The sequence below is a fragment of the Mya arenaria genome, chromosome 9 (genome assembly GCF_026914265.1).
Source record: "Mya arenaria isolate MELC-2E11 chromosome 9, ASM2691426v1".
Taxonomy (NCBI): domain Eukaryota; kingdom Metazoa; phylum Mollusca; class Bivalvia; order Myida; family Myidae; genus Mya; species Mya arenaria.
This window is the reverse complement of record NC_069130.1, coordinates 37,412,628-37,433,745: the sequence shown is the minus strand read 5'-3', so window position 1 is coordinate 37,433,745 and position 21,118 is coordinate 37,412,628. Positions and strand designations below refer to the sequence as shown.

Here is a 21,118-nt window from a genome sequence, read left to right as displayed (position 1 = left end):
TGGTTAAGATCTACTCCTATCTTATGGGTCTTGTTTCTTTTCCCCACTTTAACCTCATTAGGTTTCTATGTTTAGCGTCTGGTGGACGGATAGGTTTTGAGCTTCCCAGTTGAAAACATTATTGCACTCTAGTTTTTATCCAATTTGAAGCCAGAAAAGCCCTCAAAAGAGCTTTCACCCTCTGCAAGGCAACCTCGCAAATCCATAGGAAGCTGCCAATTTTAAGCATCCCCCAAAAAAACCCTCAACGAAATGGGTTCAGGCTGCCAGGTCAGTCGCATTCCTGGAATCTGTATCAAGCTTGAAGACACTGTATATAATACTGCACACTTATCCTTACCTTATGCAATCTTGTTTCTGATTTGGCAGTCTAAGATGCACTTTTCACTTCCCCTTTCAGGTCATTGGCCAATACACATCAAACCAAAGGAAACCAGTAAGCAGACAGACGAAAATGCCGCCACAATTGTTAAAAAAATCCCTGTAATACCCATAAAATTATCCGAACTGGGAATTAATCAACAACAAAGTACAGAAGATTTACCGTTGGCTGATACTTATATGACGAGGTTATGTAAACGAGGCCGGAAGGCTAAGGAGGGGACTCTGCATCTGTATTCGCATGCATGTGTATACTGCGGAAAACTGTTTCAGACATCGCACAATAGGGTCAGACATGAACGTATTCATACACGGGAAATGCCGTATGTGTGTGGTGTTTGTGGAAAGTCTTTTAATCAGAAATACTCGATGAAGATGCACGAAAAGAGACACTATATTGAAGAGGAGTCATTGTATGCCGAGAATGAGGCATCGTTGCATAACTAAGAACATTATACAGATATGGACTTTTATTTTAAGCTATGGAGTATGATGTCATTACACACACACTATTCCCATATTGAAGGCGGAATTAGCCCTATGTACTTATTTATAGCCATGAGCATTTGATGCTAATTATTAACTGTTCAATATAACTTGATTACCATCACAAACTGGATGATTACCCACAAATGGTTGTAGGTGCTTATGACATATGATGTGGTGTTCCTTTGTTAAGAATTCAGAATACAACTAATCAGAGAATGATTTTTTTATAATTCATATATTAAAGCTATAATATGGCATTTCTCTAAAGAAAAGAGTTAACTGGATAGTGAAAGCAGTTCAAATGCATGATTTCAGTGCTGTTTTTTGTAAGACATAATTACACTTACGGTACACTCTACATCTGTAAACATGTCAGAATGTTTTCTTTTTGATCTTCCTTTTTATCTTTGCATGCATAGTTATAGCCTTTGTGTTGTCATGCAAAAAACTTGCTAATGACCAACAATAGCATTGGTTTCATTGTCTTCATGCAAAAACCTTAACCTCATGGCCAACAATAGCATTAGTTTCATTGTCCTCATGCAAAAACCTTAAAGTCTTGACCAACAATAGCTTTGGTTTCATTGTCCTCATGCAAAAACCTTAAAGTCATGACCAACAATAGCTTTGGTTTCATTGTCCTCATGCAAAAACCTTAACCTCATGATCAACAAAAGATTGGTTTCATTGTCCTCATGCAAAAACCTTAAAGTCATGGGCAACAATAGTGTTGGTTTCATTGTCATCCTAGCAAAACCTTAACCTCCTGGCAACAACAGCGTTGGTTTTATTGTCATACTAGCAAAACCTTAACCTCATGACCAACACTAGCGTTGGTGTCATTGTCATCATGCCAAAACCTCAACCTTGATTTTCAACAATAGCTTTGGTTTCATTGTCATCATGCCAAAACCTTAACCTCATGGCCAACAATAGCTTTGGTTTCATTGTCCTCATGCAAAAACCTTAACCTCATGACCAACAATAGCTTTGATGTGAATTTCTTCATGCAAAAACCTTAACCTCACGGCCAACAATAGTGTTGGTTTTATTGTCATCCTAGCAAAACCTTAACTTCCTGGCAAAAATAGTGTTGGTTTTATTGTCATCCTGGCAAAACTTTAACCTCCTGACCAACTAACGAGTTGGTGTCATTGTCATCATGCCAAAGCCATGACCACATAGCCAACAATAGCGTTGGTGTCTTCATCATGCAAAAAACTCAACCTCATGGCCAACAATAGCCTTGGTGTCATTGTCATCATGCAAAAGTCTTAAATTCTTCTTTCACATGTATGCAGGGCGGAGCGATATGTCTGACCCGAAACCATGTGCAGAATCTTGGCGAGGATGAAATGTCATTTGAGAGTTAACAGTAAAAGTTCTTATCTCAAGTGGAAGGGCCATATTCAATATAAATTTTATTCTTATCCTTAAACATGCCTCAGTGATTCCATTCAGTCTTTTGGCCAGTTATTTTTACTGTCCAATCAAAACACTTGGATTCTATTCTTATAATTAAGTGATATCTAAGGTGTTTATTTAATGCAGCGCCAGTAATTGACTTGTGTTAAAGTTTATCTTTATGTATTTCTATTGTAATTTGTTGTGCCTACATGTTAAGGTAGACTATAGAAGTAGAGCTTACTTTAGTTTACCATTTAATGGGTCTTGCTCATGTTTATTGGCCAATTTTTTTTTAACAGGAATGCATCTGAAACACTAATATTGTTATAATTATATTATTTTTTGATATCGTAATTGCAAATACGCAAAAAATTCCCAGTTTTATTTGGGAGTGAACCAACTTAGAAAAATGACAACAAAACCACTCGCCCACGAGGACTCTTACATCAGCTGAGGGATAATTTAACCTTTAAGCCTTTTTGCTGATATACTTTTCAAAATTGTGGACTCAAAGGCAATATTTCAGCCTATATTAACATTTTGTTGAAAGGTTCTTAAGCCGTCAGTGACTTAGTTTTAAAAATCCTAATGATTTGCGACACTTGATTTCATCATAAAAAAGAGCGCATTTTACAAAACATGAGTGAGTCCCTTTAAAGAAGTTTTAACAAATGCTTTTTTCTTGCCATTTAAAAGTTTTTTAAATGATCATTTTGTTGTTCATGACCAATGATAGAAGAAAGTTATGTTTAAAATTTATGTATATATTTAGATAAAGAACAACTATTGTATTAATATTCAAAACTATTAATGCATGTATATTGCTTTAAGTATTTTAAATGTTGTTATTGATCCAGTATATTGTTAATGTTTATTTATAGTTTTAGATTTAGAAAATTAAAATATTAAAATGATTTTGTTGGTTTTCCCATATCCCAGTAACATTTAAACTCTTACTAGAATTAGTGGCATAATTTATAGAGAGGTGAAGATGGTATTTGCCGTTAGGTGCTTATAAATTAATTGCTCAAGATTTTCATTCCCGCCCGCCCCCTCTTTTTTCCACCTTTCTCTTAAAGTTTATTGACTCAACTAAAAATGTTGAGCTCGGGTCGGTAATTGCGTATCCATCGGGTAATGTCAGTGAACAGTGTTTATTCATACCAAACCGTGTTGATGTAAACATTCACATGTAAAAAAAGGGGAATTGTTACAATGGTGTTCTTGGTTTGTCTAGAAACACATGTATATGGCCCCTTATGCAATAAGAAAGGGCTTGAACACATATTGACAGTCACTGAAGAAAGATGAAAAATAAAAATGTTACCCCCGGCCCTTACTCAAAAGAAATTGAATAGAAGTCTAGCAATTAGTTTATATTTGCCTTTTGATTAGAAACTGTTGTATTTACTTCTTCTATTGGTAGAAAAAAAAAAACAGTAATGGTTTGTAAATTTTCTTCTTCTAAGATTGCATTTGAAAACTGTATTACAGACACATGTTGAAAAAACAAACAAAATGATTCTGATACAATCTGATACACATTTGGCTGATTGTTCAGAAAGTTAACAACATGATTAACAACATCATTGTTAACTTTAAAACATGAAATATTTTATGGTGTGCTCACATGTTGAAATATAAACAAGTTCAGCTTAAATAGTTGTCTCAATTCTTGTTAAAAATACAGCAGATCCAAAAAAATTCACAGCAGTAATGATATTAAAGTGGACAAACGATGAGGTTACCAGCGTTGTTAACTTAAGTAAAGTTCTGAAAAATTGACCAATTTTTAAATTGGACAGCTACATGTCTTCGCATAAGTTATTGTTGGAATTATGTGTCTAAACTGAGATTTACATATCAGACAAGTTTACTTTGTAGCAAAGCTAGCTAGAGCCGACAAAATGTGTTACTGAAAATTGTTTGATTTATTTTTTTATGCACATTTCTCTCCGCCTTTCAGAACGTTGGCCATCTTACGTCAAGCCAAAGGTAGCCAGTAAACATAGTAACAGCATCTCCATGGAAACAAGTTTTGAACTCCCTGCATACCTTGAATCTTCACAGCTAAATTCCCAGTGGCAACCAGACATGGATAGTTTCACACAAGCGAATATGGACAGCTTCATACAACCGAATATAAGCGTTAAGTATGAAGCAAATTTTGAACAATTTTGTAGAAGAGGAAGAAGATCTTCTGGTCACCCAAGATTATTGAATCTCTACAAATATGCGTGCACATATTGTGGAAGGCTATTCCAGTCAAATAGGAATCGACTAAGACATGAATTAATCCACACAAATGAGAAACCGTTTGAGTGTAGCGTGTGTGGGATGAGGTTTAATCAGAAACACTCGATGAAAAATCATGAGAAAAGACACTTAGCTAAGAATTGTGTGAAAATGAAATAAATATGGTATGGTTATGAAATAATATACATTATTGTGATGAAATAATATACATTATTGTGATGAAATAATAAAAACACATACAGTTTGGTGATAAAATACTGTACTGTATGGTGAGGTTAAAAAAGAAATTGTGGTGCTGAAATAATTAACAGTATGCATGCTGAAATAATATACAGTATGGTGCTAAAATGATTTACAGTGTGGTGCTGAAATAATATAGAGTATTGTGGTGAAATAATATAGAGTATGGTGCTGAAATAATATTAAGTATGGTGCTGAAATAATATTAAGTATGGTGCTGAAATAATACAGTATGCTTTTTAAATTATGTACAGTATGGTGATGAAATAATGCACAGTATGGTGATGAAATAATGTACAGTATGGTGATGAAATATTGAACAGTATAGTGATACTGATAAAATAATGTAAAGTATGCTGATGAAATAATGTATAGTATGGTGATGAAATAATTTGCAATATGTTGATGAAATAATGTACAGTTTGGTGTCGAAATACTTAACTGTTAACAGTAATAAGTAAACAGTATGGTTCTGAAATAACATTTAGTATGGTGATAGTATAGTAAGATGCTGAAGAAATATTCAGTACTGTGATTATAGTATGGAAATAAAAAAATAAACAGCATGGGATGAAATAATATAAACATGGTGATAGTACAGAATAGGGATGAAATAATACACAGTAAATTGATAATATACAGTATAGTGATGAAATAATATACAGTTTGGTGATGAAATATTATACAGTATGATGATGAAATAGTATACAGTATTTTGATGCAATAATGTAAGGTATGGTGATGAAATAATATACACTATGGGGATGAAATACTGAACAGTATGGTCATGAAATAATGTACATTATGATGATAAAATACTATACCCAATGGTGCTAATATGCAAACAGTTTACAACAAACAGTGGCTGGTATATTTTTCTTTAAATTTAGTTTCGGTAATGTTGAATTATTTTGTGATGGAGAAATGAATGACACTATAATTCATAATTTTTGTGGCCTTAAATTAGCATGAAGGATGCTAGTACAATTTATCATAGTAATAAAGATGATTAGATTCAGCATTCAAAGCTTATAATAAAGATATAATTTTAATGATGTTTCAGTGTTTTTTTTAAATGCACACTTTAGTAATTTGAATTACAGACCTGAAAGAACTAATGCCATTGAGTGAGTCTTAATGAGTGAATAAAATTGATTTTATGATTGTTTATTTTTTAAAAATCACTATATTATGATTAAAGTATCATTCGTATTGAAAATGTATAAAATGTTTATTAAACTTTACTCATAACTCATAGTACAATTATTACTATATTTTTTTAGGTCATAAAGTCTTCTGTATTGTTCAATGACTATGAAATACAAAATGTAAATAAAAGGTTGGAATATTATTTTGTCCATTTGACCATTTCATCCATATCTCTTGGCCATGCAATGTATGTGGCAGTTATGACAGACATGTATATATTGTTGATACATGTAACTGCCAAAGATCAACATTACTAGTCTTGATCAACTATGGTCGGATTGTTGAGGTTAACAACGTTGTTAACAATACTATTTTTAACTCTGTAACAATCTATGATGCTCATATATCTATATCTAGTAAAACATGTACAGCTGAATTAGCCTCAAACCTTGTAAGAAATACATGATCAGATCAAGAATGTGACCATAATGGTTCAAGAGCAATATAGATTGAAGATATTACAATTATGTCGTAAACAATGTCATTTAAAAGATATAGCCCGGAATTCACATAACTGGGTTTTCCCATGCCGGTACAAATAAAAGGTGAATTTCGAGCTATTAAAATTCATGTTAAAGACCAATGACTCTATTCTTTTCGAGGTAGTATGTGTATACTAAGACGGTATTATTTTGTTTGTACCGGAGGTTTAGCTATTGAAAACCAGAATATTTATAATTCGGGGCTTAAACTATTCAACAAAGTTCTATACAATCAGCCGCATGTGTACAATCTACCAAATAAATGTAGGAATGGTTTATGATCATACTCAAATGTGGTTACACAATGTATTTCTCAAGAGACATACTGGGATGATCTTACATGAAATGTTACGTTTCAGAAAAGCAAAATGGTCGAACTTCACAGTCCCCAATATAAGATATTCTTGTTTAATTGTCTAAATAAAAAGAAAAACATTTTTCATCACTTTTCATGTAAATTTCTATCCCCCTTTCAGAATGGTGGCCGTCCTACATCAAGCCAAAACCTACCAGTTGCCGTAGCAACAACATCTCCATGGCAACAAGTTTGCCAATTCCTGTACACTTGAATTTGGCAAAACCAGAAGTTCAAGATCCACTTCCATTGGATGATCCGGCGCAACAAAGCGTTGATTCACCATGGCAACAAAGTATGGATTTATCTATGCAACAAAATACAGATATTACAGCATCATCAGAGATAGATGCAGAACTATTTAACTGCACAAGAGGAAGAAAATCTTCTGGCAAGCCACGATTGTTAAGTCTTTACAAATACCCATGTGCGTATTGTGGAAAACTTTCCCAGTCAAATCGGGACCGACAGCGACACGAGCTGGTACATACGAAAGAAAGGCCATTTAAGTGTCGTGTTTGCGGAAGGGGGTTCACTCAGCAACATGCTGTGAGGAGTCATGAGAAACGACATTACATGAAAAAGATATGATCATGAAGTAAATGATTTATGGTGCAGTCCATTGCACCTTTGACTGTCTCAGTTTTTCGGTGGCTCTTATTATAACGTACATACTGAACTATTGTTTAGATCTTGTTTACATTATCACAGATTTTCTTGTATTTAATAAAGAAATTTGTTCATCATTTGTTCCTTTGTTAGAATTCAGGGGCCAATTCAATAAAGGATTATAGTTGCAACTTGATCAATCTTAAATCTCTGTAAACATCACCAATAGCAAGACATTGATTTTTTTTATTGCCTCAACAATGTGTCCATTTTAAAGTGACACTGTTATTCGAAATCAATACATACACATATATGATAATCATAAATTTTGTGTGATAAACCTTTAAAAACTTACAAAATAATGCATTTATGGAAAATATAAAAAAACGTATATTTAATAGCTGAAAACACAAAAATATTAAATGATTGGTGAGTGCTAAAAGATTTACTGTGATCTACTTTCGCCTCATGAGGTAGAAAAACCGTGTTTTCTGCACCTGTCTTTCAAATAAAACTTGGTATATCCTTCATTAGAACCATTGTTTTCAACATTTACATGTATTCATCCATTTTCGTATATTAAAACAGTTGTATTAATTGTGATAAGTCTTATTTAGGAGTAAGAGTGCATCTTTAAACAATTTACACTATATATTTAGCATAGTAATGAAACAAATATGACACTAAGATTATTTCAATTCGACTAAGATCTTTATTGAAATGGCCCCCAGTCAGAACTAAGTGTGTTAGCCCATGAATACGGGTTAGTTATAGTGCACAAATACTCGGCCGTGATTGGCTGGTTCAAAACAGTGATCTATAAGTAACATGAAAAGTTGAAGTACATGTGATTTGTGATCAGTTATGTTGCTGTATTCAGTATAATTCTTATTCTTGACCTTAGACATGCCTCAGTGATTCCATTGGCCAGTTATTTTTACAGTCCAATCAAAACACTTGGATTCTAATCTAAAAAATTAGTGAAATCTTAGGTGGTTACTGAATTATTATCAGCACCATGGTTTATAAAGACATCAAATTTTAAATAAAACACTTAGAATAAAATTGAATTTATTATTATATGAGTTTGAGCTGTAATTTAGACACCACTTTGATATACCAGTACATGAATTGAATTAACATAATATTAAGTTTTATTTACTTTACTTTAAAAAAAAGCAGATGGAATATTGTTATAGCAATGTTGTCGAAGCAAAAACTTTCTGATTGCCACTCCTTAGACACCAAGGCCAGTATTTATAAAACATCTTAAGTCATTTACTAACTTAATTCATTTACTATCTTAAGTCATTTTCTTTAGTGAAGTATCTCACTGGTCATATGATATAATAACTTAATAATATTTAAAATATCTCATTTTCATGTTATGTAATATACATACGTATGTAAAAAACACCATTGGCTCTACTTTCATTAAATTTGACTAATTTAAGAAATGTTAAAGAAATCAACTGAAGTTAAGAAATGACTTTAAATGTTTTATGAATTCCAGCCCAGTGAATAAAGAGTATATTACCAGTTAATATTAAACTTGGTGGACACTTTTGTAAATTTGCAGATAAAATATTTTGGTTTTATGTTTTAATATCATTGGAGTAAATTTGTGGACAAAAAATTATTGAAGCAGTTACTTGTGCATGCATTTTTTATTTGACAATATTTTTTTCATAATTGCTTCATGAATATTTGTAGTGGAAATCAACATCAGCAGAATGTAAAATCTTAAGTTTTTAAAAGTAACTGTTAATACTGATTATTTCGAGATTCATTTTGTGATGTGTTCCCAGTATTATTACTACCATTGGCTTTGTTCAATGAAATGTCAGTGCATTATATGTACGGTGTACACAAAAGTGTATGGAAGTTAAAAAAACACACATCAGTAATGTCCTTTTCTGCTAAATTTGTACTCCTAATCACCTTATTTCGATGTAATTCATTAGTTTCTGATGCTTTATCTTAAGCAACTATTTTATATAAGATGTTGGAGAGTGTTGTTGTTTTTTTGTCTATACATTTACTGTGATATTGGAATGGTAATAAGTAGGCGGTGCTTAAGTGTACAGTAACGTGCAGATAAATTACAATGGTATTATCTTATACACACACTAGTTATTGAACAATGTCCTTGACTGGATAGTAGAAAAAACAATTACTCTTGATTAAAAATATATAACTCACACTACACACTCATGTGTAATTCTGATCTCTGGCAGGGGCTTAGCTGGCCTTCTATTCATGTGGATTCATAATTGTGGTAGGGGGGCTAGGGGATATTGGTCCCCCGGAACAATGGTGCATTCTGGGTGTTCTGTGTTGCTTTATTTAGAACTTGGAAATTAACAGTTTTAGGATCATATATCAACGAATAAAACCTTGACACGGCAGATGGCTGTTGTTGTTTTTTGTCAGAATCATATGGATTCAGCCGCACACTCGCGTATAGGCAGCTACGCGCCTGTCTGGAATTTGGTGGCATCATTTTTACAGATTCACAAACTTTTTTCAGTTTACAGGAAAAAAAACTCAGGATAATTTTATAACTTTGATTATACTGACAGCATGAATGTCATAAAAAATAACACCAATATAAAACCAAACAGGCATGTTTTTATTGTTAGATCAATTTGAATACATATTTAACTTTGTAGAAAGGATGTGCATGCTATTAGTAGGAATTTCGCTTAAAGGCCTAGTTTAAGAATTGTCTAGATTGTTTATTTCTGGCTGACCTGAGCACCTGTTGCGAGCCCTGGGCCAGTATTTATAAATCTACTTAAGTCAACTTCTGAGTCAATTTCCAAAAAAATTTATAGTTAAATTTATAGAATAGTGCTAGTGTTTTTAATATGAAAGAATGTGAATCAGATCAATGATAATAAATTATTTCAGATGTTATGAAGAAATTATATCATAAGATATGTCCGATACTTAAATTAAGAAGATGACTTAAGTTATGAAATTAGTTTAGATGTTTTATGAATATGGCCCCTGATGCCTTTCACGGCTGTGTTAAAAAAGGGGCCGCTCAAGTACATGTATGCTTTGAATGATCATAAGCACTGAGATCGGAGATCTTGGTTACCGTAGTATTCATTAAACTTCTTTAGTCATTTCCCAACTTGAGTCACTCCCTGATTTTAGTCACTCCTCAGTCATATGAAATAAAAACAAGAATTTCCAAAAACCATTAATTTCATTGCCCTTATAAAAAAAAACATACTTGAATGTTAAATTCCTTTTAATTGGGCTATACAATTTTTAAGAAATCGACTTAAGTTAGGACATGACTGAAGATACTTTATGAATACAACCCCTTATTTATGAATACAGCCCCTTATTTAGGAAAACAGACACCAGAGTTCAATCGAGATTATATTTAAGGACCAACAGACTTATGGAATGGTTAAACTAGGCCTTTAACTGCATGCAGCCAACCTTAGAAAAAACCTTTGCAAAAAAAGGTTTTCTTGCATACCGGACATGGATTTCTGGACATGTGACCAGTGCAGGAAAAATCGATATCCTGATATGTTAGTATATAAATTTAAGCTTTATTTAAATTATGACATTTCAAATGGTAGAATTAAATTAAGAAATGTTTTAGAAATAAGAATTACAATAGTGTTCCAACTCTGTGAAAAAAATGATTTTTTTATTAACAATTTGACAGCAACTGAGATTTTCATATTTTTGACCATTTCATCCAAAGTTCATATTTACTTCATAATGTATGCTGTAACACACCTTTTGGTGAAAAGTTTTAATTTTTAAAGTATACTGTATGCAAGAAAACAAACCAATCATGTTTTTGCGGTGTGGTTGGAAAATCCAACCCTTGTGTTAGCTGCTTAGCTGGAAACTCTGCATGCATTGTTACTGGCTTTAGCACGAGCCCCTTGAGTCAGAATTTTCAATCCACACCAGAAACATTTTAGATATACTTAAGACCTGTTCTTGGTGTTTATTTAAATAATGTCTGAAAGACATTTTAGAACTACAAGCAAAATATTTTTAACGGTGATACACTATTACCATTACTATGCCCATAATTATAGCAACGTCAGAATTCCTCTTGAAGTTTTATTTCCATATTTCAGCTGAAGCCAAGCCTTCTCAACCAGCCTCCAGCCCACCTGCCGACCAGATTGACCTTACAGCAGATGATGACCAAGAGGACACTGACCAGGGGGTGGTGTATAGTTACCATGACAATAGTGATGGTGCAGGGACCTTCATTGTGACAACAGTGCCTAATATTGCCCAGTCAGAAGACCCAGTGTGTAATTTAAGCATTATTGATGTGTCTTCACTTTCAACATCTCAAATTGAAGCTAACTCCTTTCAAAATCCAAGCACTTTGGTCCCAAGTTTTTTATATGACAGTTCTGGGAACATCACTGCAAACTATTCTCAAACTCAAAATGCTGCTATTGCAGTAAATGATGTGAACAATCCTGGTCTTACATACAGTAGTTCTGGTTACTATTGTGTTTCAAGTGCTGTTAATCTTAGTTCAGGACCTGCTGATGAAGCAATGTCAAGGTCATGGAAATATTCTGATGCAAGCTCTTCAGCGACTTGGACTCAACAAAGCTCTTCATTGACGCAGACCACCTATGAAATTGAAGAAGGGGAGGAAACAGTTATTGAAGAGTCATATCAGGACCCTAGCCAGCCTATGTTAGAATCCATACCAATAAATCCATTCAAAGCAGTGAAATTCAATAAGGAGTTCTATGGTCGGAGTAAAACCAGAATTTTGTTGAAGAAACAAATTTGTCATATTTGTAATAAAAGATTGTTGAAGAAGAGTGATTTGGAGAGACATATTCGAACACACACCGGTGAAAGACCATTCAGATGCCCTGCCTGTGGGAGAAATTTCAGTCAGAAACATAACTTGTACTTGCATAGGCGTCAGTTCAGACATTAGTACAATGGGAAAATTGACTGTTAAAATCTTGTTTTCATGAATATTTGTGAGGTAGGGGAGAAAACTCTTCTACTAATGAAATTGCATGTTACAACTTTGATACCTTTCATCTTAAAGATGAACCATGACAGCATAAAGAGGTTTTGTTGCTAAATATAAAAAAGAATACAGGACCTAATTTCATTTGCTAAGATTCCGAAGTGGTCCCAATTTAGCACCAATAAAACTACCTCATGTTCATGATTACAAGATTTTCGTAGCAAAATGTCCCACAGTTCTCAATGCAGCAGAGCAATAGTGTACATGAGGTTAATCTGACAATGTTTACATACTAGATTACAGGTGTACTGTGGTGTACTGTGGTGTATAGTGGTGTACTGTGGTGTACAGTGGTGTACTGTGGTGTTCAGTGGTGTTCTGTGGTATACACTGGTGTTGAACAATTTCAAAGATGCCTGGGGAAAGTTTTTTGTTTTGAAATTCAGTTTTCCATAGACTCATGCTTTTGTATTTTATGCATAAATGTAAAGACAAACTACATGTAGAAAATTACATATTTAAGAGCAGTTGTGAAACCTTTTTTCGTACCGGTATGTGTATTTATAGACTTCACTAGGCACAAGAGAGTTGAAAATGCCCTCTGTTTCTATATTGAGTAAAAATACAATTAAAGGTTATTAGTACTGTACTGTTTTGATATGGGAGATTGTATTCAGCTCTCTTCGAAATCTGCAAAGATCCACGAGAGTTGAATACAACAATCCGGATCAAAACTCAGTACTAATGACCTTTTTATTATACACATTACTGGGTAGATCACTTCAAAGCCACATATTTTCATAGTGAATGTCATTTTAACGATGCACTATTATGTTTTATTCCATCATTTTAACATCGCGCAACGATACTTTTTATGACGTGATGTCACAAGAGTGGAATACAGCTGTATTGCGCTGGAGTGGAATACGGACTACCGTATTTTGCTATATGTAAATGCTTGTGGATTTATGATAGGTATAATTATAATAAAAATCCTTATGCACTTAAGTCCACAATCTGCTGTTTGTGGATCTGGGGAGCCCACTTCTTTTACCATCTTTTGATTTGACACTAAATTTGAATTATGACCACCCTAATTCATTATACTTAGAATCTGCTTAAAAAGACAATATTGTTTAAAGCAGCACTCGCACAGATTGATTTTTTTTGACAACTTTGTTTTTATTTTTTGTTTTGGAATGAGCCAATTTTTGTGTAAATATCTGGAAACTAGTAATATTAATATGCTGACTAAAGAGCAGATCACAATTTTAATATTGATGTTTGAAAATTGATGTTTTATGGCTAAAAGCATAACTAATGCTTTAAAAAATGGATTTTTTTGGCAATTCCAAACAACTGAAACCTGTAAGTTCTATTGCGAGTTTACTTATATGACTGAATTGAAGGCACTGATGCCAAACTGAGCTTCTGTTAGATTCTGAATAAAAAATAAAGGTCAAAACTGTCATTATTTGAGAGTGCAGCTTTAAGGAAAGAATATATTGTTTAAATAAATATTTTTTTAAGTTTGTCCAAGGTTATCATGAAGCTAGTAATTCCTTCCATTGGTTAAACAGTTATGAATATTCATATCAGGGTGGCTTGGCGTCATGTCACTTGTAAGAGGCATAAACAGAAATAAAATGAATTTATCTTTGCCCTCTGGATGGACAACAAGTTATTGTACTATATATTTCACATTTTGTGCCAAATGAGGGAACATTGTATTGTTGAATAGTTTTAATGAGAGAGGGTGTAGTTAATGAAAATGAAACTTTTTTGCATGAAATACTTTTACTTTGTCTTGATTTGCAGTTGTTAATGTGTAAACAGATAAAGGGGTTAAGCTTATGAATTCTAGGAGGGAGCTGCTTCTTGCCCTTTCTGTTATCATCCCTCTGATTCATGCAAAATCCAGCATGTGCATCATTTTACATTGTACCTTCTTGTAGTTGAATGCTTTAGATAACAACATGTTTCCTTAGTTTTATTACATGTACATACAAACTTGATAAATCTTGCAGTTGAAGCCTAAAACTACTTCAATTCAATACATTTCTATATTTCGGTCTAATTTATTATATTCAAATTCTGTTTCCAAGGTTTGAGCGCATTTGCATATCTCTATTTAGAAATGGTAGGCCCGGTTAAGCACATGTTTCTGGAACTTGTAATATTTTTTTTCATTTCAAGAAAAATAGGAATGCACATCAAAGCCTACCATTCATTGAAATATCTGCAAGTTAGCATGCCCCCTGAGCCTTCCTAGCAAATGGGGCCTGAATATCAATTCTGGGGCAGTGATTGCAAACCATCTTAAGCTTGAGTATCAGACTAAATATTACAAATTTTAAGTAACTTTACCTCTTACATAGCATTGATGGTGAAATTTGCTCATTTTTATAACTATTTCAATGTTGTACCTTAATATACTTATATAATTCTTAACTGAAATGGAATAAAAAAATGATTGTTTGATCCTTAATGGAAATGCTTTTCTGAGTCAAAGTCTAGACTTAGACTTAAGACTGGTTGAATTCATGGCCCTAGGTCTAGAGATATGCCCCTGGAACTGTACATACTCCAGTTGTAATATATCCTGAATTTTTAGTTTTGTTATCTTTGTACAATTCATTTGCATGTGTAATTATTTCTTGAATATGTTCATTAAAGGTAAAAAATCACTGTCAGTCACATTTATGTTCTTATTGATATCATGGGAAGGCTGAACAATTCTTGTCAATATTAGTGTGGTGTAACTGTGGTACCTCCTTATCAATATTACTGTGGTGTTACACTGTCAATATTAATGTGGTGTTACCTTGTCAATATCACTGTGGTATTACCTTGTCAATAATTCTGTGGTATAACCTTGTCAATATCACTGGGATGTTACCATGTCAATATTACTGGGATGTTACCATGTCAATATCACTGGGCTGTTACCTCTTCAATATAACAGTGGTGTTACCTTGTCAATATCACTGCGGTGTTACCTCGTCAATATAACGGTGGTGTTACCTTGTCAATATCACTGGGGTGTTACCTCGTCAATATAACGGTGGTGTTACCTTGTCAATATCACTGGGGTGTTACCTCGTCAATATAACGGTGGTGTTACCTTGTCAATATCACAGGGTGTTACCTTGTCAATATCACTGGGATGTTACCTTGTCAATATCACTGGGGTGTTACCTTGTCAATATCACTTGGGTATTACCTTGTCAATATCACTGGGGTGCTACCTTGTCAAAATCACTGGGGTGTTACCTTGTCAATATCACTGGGGTGTTACCTTGTCAATATCACTGGGGTGTTACCTTGTCAAAATCACTGGGGTGTCACCTTGTCAATATCACTGGGGTGTTACCTTGTCAATATCACTAGGATGTTACCTTGTCAATATCACTGGGGTGTTACCTTGTCAATATAATGGTGGTGTTACCTTGTCAATATCACTGGAGTGTTACCTTGTCAATATCACTGGGGTGTTACCTTGTCAATATCACTGGGGTGTTACCTTGTCAATATGTCTGTGGTGTTACCATGTCAATATTACTCTGCTGTTCCCATGTCAATATTACTGGGGTGTTACCTTGTCAAAATTACTGTGGTGTTACCTTGTCAAAATTACTGTGGTATTACCTTGTCAATATTACTGTGGCATTACCTTGTCAAAATTACTGTGGTATTAACTTGTCAATATTACTGTGGTATTACCTTGTCAATATCACTGTGGTATTACCTTGTCAATATTACTGTGGCATTACCGTGTCAAAATTACTGTGGTATTAACTTGTCAATATTACTGTGGCATTACCGTGTCAATATCAATGTGGTGTTACATTGTCAATATAACTGTGGTGTTACATTGTCAATATTACTGTGGTGTAACCATGTCGATATATATCTGGTGTTACCCTGTCAGTATTACTGTGGCGTTACCTTGTCACTATACCTGTGGTGTTACCTTGTCAATATCAAAGTGGTGTAACCTTGTCAATATTACTGTGGCATTACCTTGTCACTATACCTGTGGTGTTACCTTGTCAATATTACTCTGGTGTTACTTTGTCAATATAACTTTGGTATTATCTTTTTAATATGACTTTGGTTATGTAAGAAATTCAGTTCATGATTATTAAATACCATTCACTGCAGTGTGTTTTTATTCTGACAAAGTTCTGCCACTTTTAATGCGAAGACATATTCTTTTTTCCAAAAATTCTTATTGGCCAATGGCCAAAAGACCTTAATCAATGGCACGGTGTCCATCTTCAGTGTGTGCGTCCATGCATCTGTAAATAATTGCTTTAGAACGCTATAAAGTTTTATTAAAACTGAATACTACTTATACAGTAGTTAGATATCAAAGAAGAATCAGTTCCTTTCGAAAACCAGCCAGATCAGTCGATATATGAGTGGATAATGGCACTTGAAATGTACTTTTTATGGGAGATAACATTGTTAAGAGAGATGTGAATTCATTGTTGTGTCTGTCATCTTTTAAAACAGATGGTTACAGTCTGTATTATAAATGACCAAAAACCAGGGGAGACAACTTTGGACAGAAGGTTTAGTATTTTTCTAGTGTTGTCTCCCTTTTAAACCTATACAAGAGCCATGCTAGTAGCCTTCATGGGCCTCTTGTTTTTCTTTTGAGATTACCACATTTATCCATGTATTCCTTGAAATAAGTTAGTAAAGAATATTGAAATTCGCCAGGTAAAACAGCAATCCTTTATCAAGATATTAATAAATTCACAAATACGAATTTACCACAAGTATATTTCTGCCTTAATACGTTAATTTGTCTACTGCTTCGTCAGCAGTTTCCGGAATTAATGCTTAGATTTTAAACAAGCATGTCAAGACATGACTCTTATGACATAATGATATAAATGGTGTTTTGGAAAGATTCAAGTCCAGTTTTGCAAGAGCCTTCATGTTGTCTGATTTCTGTAGTTGGTTATTTTTGCAAATTTTGACTGATGTCCAAATCCATAACTGCAAAATGTAAAATTTGGTTACAAAACGTAATATTTAACAAACAATGACAAAAAGTGTGTATCAAATCCCATGTTTTGCAAGACCCTGTTTTTTTGTTGTTGTTTTTTTATAAATAGATCTACATTGTTTAAAAATCAATTCAGCAATAGTGAATACGTAAGTTTGATATGAGCTCAGTTACCAAAAATATACCACACTACCTTTTTAAGTTGGCTAAGGTATGTTCTTTTAATGTTCTTCTAATATTATAGCATGGTTTGCTTCTAAAACTGGTAATCGTCTCAGTATATGCCTCTAAAATAATATTCTTGTAGAATGTGACTTGTTTTTAAAATGAATTGAGGAATCCCTGACAGTAAGTGCTCCTAAAACGGTGACATATTTTAAAATGGGTCAAAGTATGCTCACTATATGCTAACTAAGCAGGCAATGGTTTGCCTCTCAAATGGGTTCAAGTTTACTTCCCAAAGTGACAATACGTGTATTTAAAATGAGATCACACTATGCCTGCAAAATATAATGATGCTTAGTATTGCTTGTTATAAAATAGACTTGGCTTGCTTCTAAATAGGTAATGGTTTACCCACTTAATGCTTCCTAATAAGAAATGACTTGCATCAACCAATCAATGGGACTATCGGTACGAGACAGAATAGTAATGACAATCTTCATAATTAAGTTATTTCAAGAATTCTTAGGAAACACATGTGTTGCAGGTAAAATATCTTTATTCCGTTAGTATAGTTTGAGGGAACAGCAGACTGAAGTTTTAAATTGAACACGTATGTTTACAATTCATTTTATTTTCATTTGCAAGGGACCGACGACAAGGATGCCCGCACATTCCAGCAAGTTCCAAGCACATCGTCTGACCAAGGGCAGCAAGAAAATTTCGTGTTCTACCAAACGGTCAGTCCCGTCACGCATGCGCAGAGTTTTCAGCAGTCACGTGATAAAGCTGACCAATCATTCACCACCTTACGTCGACTTGACCTTTGCACACCGCCAAACGTTACACTTATTCCTTATAGCGAGGCTGTGTCAGATTCTGGCAACGTGCCAACCGACCGGAAGTCAACATTCCCACCGGAAATGCATGTAGTTCCCTCTCCTCTGCTTACAGTGGCACCAAATGAAAGAATTGTTCTACCGTCGAGTGTAGAAGACCAGTGTTTGCCTTTTACAAAAGATAATTATGGAAAAGAAAAGGATAAGTGGGTCTTGAAAAGACATATTTGTGCATACTGTGGCAAGAGGTGCCTAAAGCCTTCGGATTTATCTAGGCACGTTAAAATACATACAGGGGAATATTCTTACGAGTGTCCACAGTGTAAGTCAAAGTTCAGAGAAAGGTTTAACCTGAAAAGCCACATGAAAAAAGGAAGTTGCATTCCAAAATTTTAGGCCAATATTTTAATTGTAAAATTAAAATCGTACTGGATTTTTTACTTCGTCTGCTTAAAAGGGGTTTCTATTTGTGGTTTTAGTTTAAAGATCAAGGTCATTATTAAATGCCAACACATCGTTTTCCTTTATAAAGGCACACACTTGTTATCTGGAATAGAATTATATCAAACAGTCTCAAGTTTGCGTTTAGACTCATGTGGCAAAACTGCAAATCTTAATTCCACTGTAGCGTTCCTTCTAGTTGAGTATTGGTGATGAAGTTTAATGACTTTTATTACTATTTGAAATTGTACAATGATTTATAGTTATTTTTGTAGAACGAATGGAATAAAGAGATTTTTTTGTATGTAGTAACGTTGCTTTTCTGAGTTTAGACGTGGACTTGAGACTTTTCATAATCATGTTCCCAGGTTCTCAGAAAACATCACATGGATGCGTTTGTGAGCAAAATGAAAATAATGTAATCCCTTAACACTTTGCATACATTGGGCTTAGGAATTGGTGACACAAAAATGAATTGTCCACTAGGCGCCATCATCGGTGACAAGGCGCAGACCTTTAGTGAATTTAAAGGTCTTTTAAATAAAAAAGAGTCCTTAAACACTTGGCATACATGAGGCTTAAGAATTGGTAACACACACTAGAACTGTCCATTGATATAGGGACCATCGTCGGTGTCGAGGCGCAGACCTTCAGTGAATTTAAAGGTCATTTCAATAACAAAACAATCGACATAAGTATTGCAATAACCGTTGATTTTACTGTTTGTCTTGAGTTGCTTTAATTGCTTTTAGTTTCCACAGGGTTCTTGTATTCTAAATATTATTCCTAGCACGTCCGTTTTATTAAGATATCGTAGTTGCAAAGCTTACACTGGGGGCACCAGCAGAATCTATACAAATAACGTTCGTTCGATTTGGTTTGTTTTTTCATTATATTCGCCCAAACAGCGTCACGTCCTTGAAATTTACGATCTTAAACCTAAAGGTCTTTTTTGAAATGGGACCCTGCTTTCTAACAACAGTCAGGTATTGTCTGAATATAGTTGTTTAGAGGTTGCTGTTATTAATTGCTTTTATAGTTCCTTTAAATTATGTTTTATTTATGTGCAATTGTGTATAAACATCTTCTATTTAATAATTTAGGGCATATAATATCCACCACGTTATGGATACCAATAGTAACGTGTAGTTGTACGAATCTGTTGCTCATGCTTTCAATATAATATATTTGCATTGCTTGTATGTGTTGAATAAAAATGAATTGTAATAATTATGTTGATATTTCATTGGTTCTTTCCTGTCACGTGATACGATGTAGCGAGCGCGAAACCGGTACTTCTGAAAGCAACTAAGAGTCACTAAGAAATACTAAGTCCTGCTAAGAAGATTTTAGAGCTACCAAGAAGTATTTAGAGCTACTAAAAATATAAAGAGCTACTAAGGGCTATAAAGAGCTACAGAGAGCCACTGAAAAAAAACAGCGACTAAGAATTACGAAGAGCTACTTAAATCTGTTAAGAGCTACAGTACTAAGAAATATTATAACTACTGAGACTTGCTAAGCACTACCACGTTCTACTAAGAACTATCAAGAGCTGCTAAGTATCAAAACACACACAGAACTACTAAGAGCTACTGAGAAATATTAAAAGTACTAAGACTTACTAATATACTAATAGCCAATTAGAACTACTGAGAGAGAGGGGGGGGGGGAGAGGGAGAGAGAGAGAGAGCGAGAGAGAGACGAACAACTATTAAGAGCTATTAACAATTACAAGAGCTACTAATGTTAAAAACCTCTTATAACTGCTTATAATTATTAGAAACTACTAAGAGCTAAGAAAAGCTATTACGAACATTTAAGCGCTACTTTGAACTATTGAGAGCTACTAAGAACTAATAAGAATTAGTCAGAGCTACAAAGAACTCTGTAGTACTACAAGCCAAACTATTAAGAACTACTTAAAACTAGAAAGAGCTACTTAGAACTACATGTACACTGTTACTACTTAGCACTAATCGAAGCTACTACGAACTATTCGAAGCTACTACGAATTATTAAGAGCTCCTAACAACTATTAGGAGATACCTAGAACGACTTGTTACTACTTAGCACTATCAAGAGCTACTACGAACTATTCGAAACTACTTCGAACTATTAAGAGCTTCTAACAACTATTAGGAGGTACCTAGAACGACTTGTTACTACTTATCACTATCAAGAGCTACTACGAACTATTCGAAGCTACTTAGAACTACATGTACACTGTTA

General features: G+C 34.0%; 1 protein-coding gene across 5 annotated transcripts in view; it reads left to right on the top strand.

Moving 5' to 3' along the window:
* Nucleotides 1-20,105, top strand: part of LOC128246766 (zinc finger protein 768-like) — a 36,930-nt gene extending 16,825 nt beyond the window's left edge. Inside the window, exon 5 of one of the 5 annotated variants that reach the window (XM_052965192.1) lies at nt 18,255-20,105. In XM_052965192.1, the coding sequence (XP_052821152.1) occupies nt 18,255-18,841 (587 nt within the window). In that variant the 3' untranslated portion in view covers nt 18,842-20,105. Of the gene's footprint in view, nt 1-400; nt 3,042-4,243; nt 6,125-6,940; nt 9,819-11,549; nt 15,268-18,254 lie in introns of those variants that run through there. The other 4 variants (XM_052965189.1, XM_052965193.1, XM_052965194.1 and 1 more) reach the window with 4 other exon arrangements.
* Nucleotides 20,106-21,118: the final 1,013 nt, after the last annotated feature.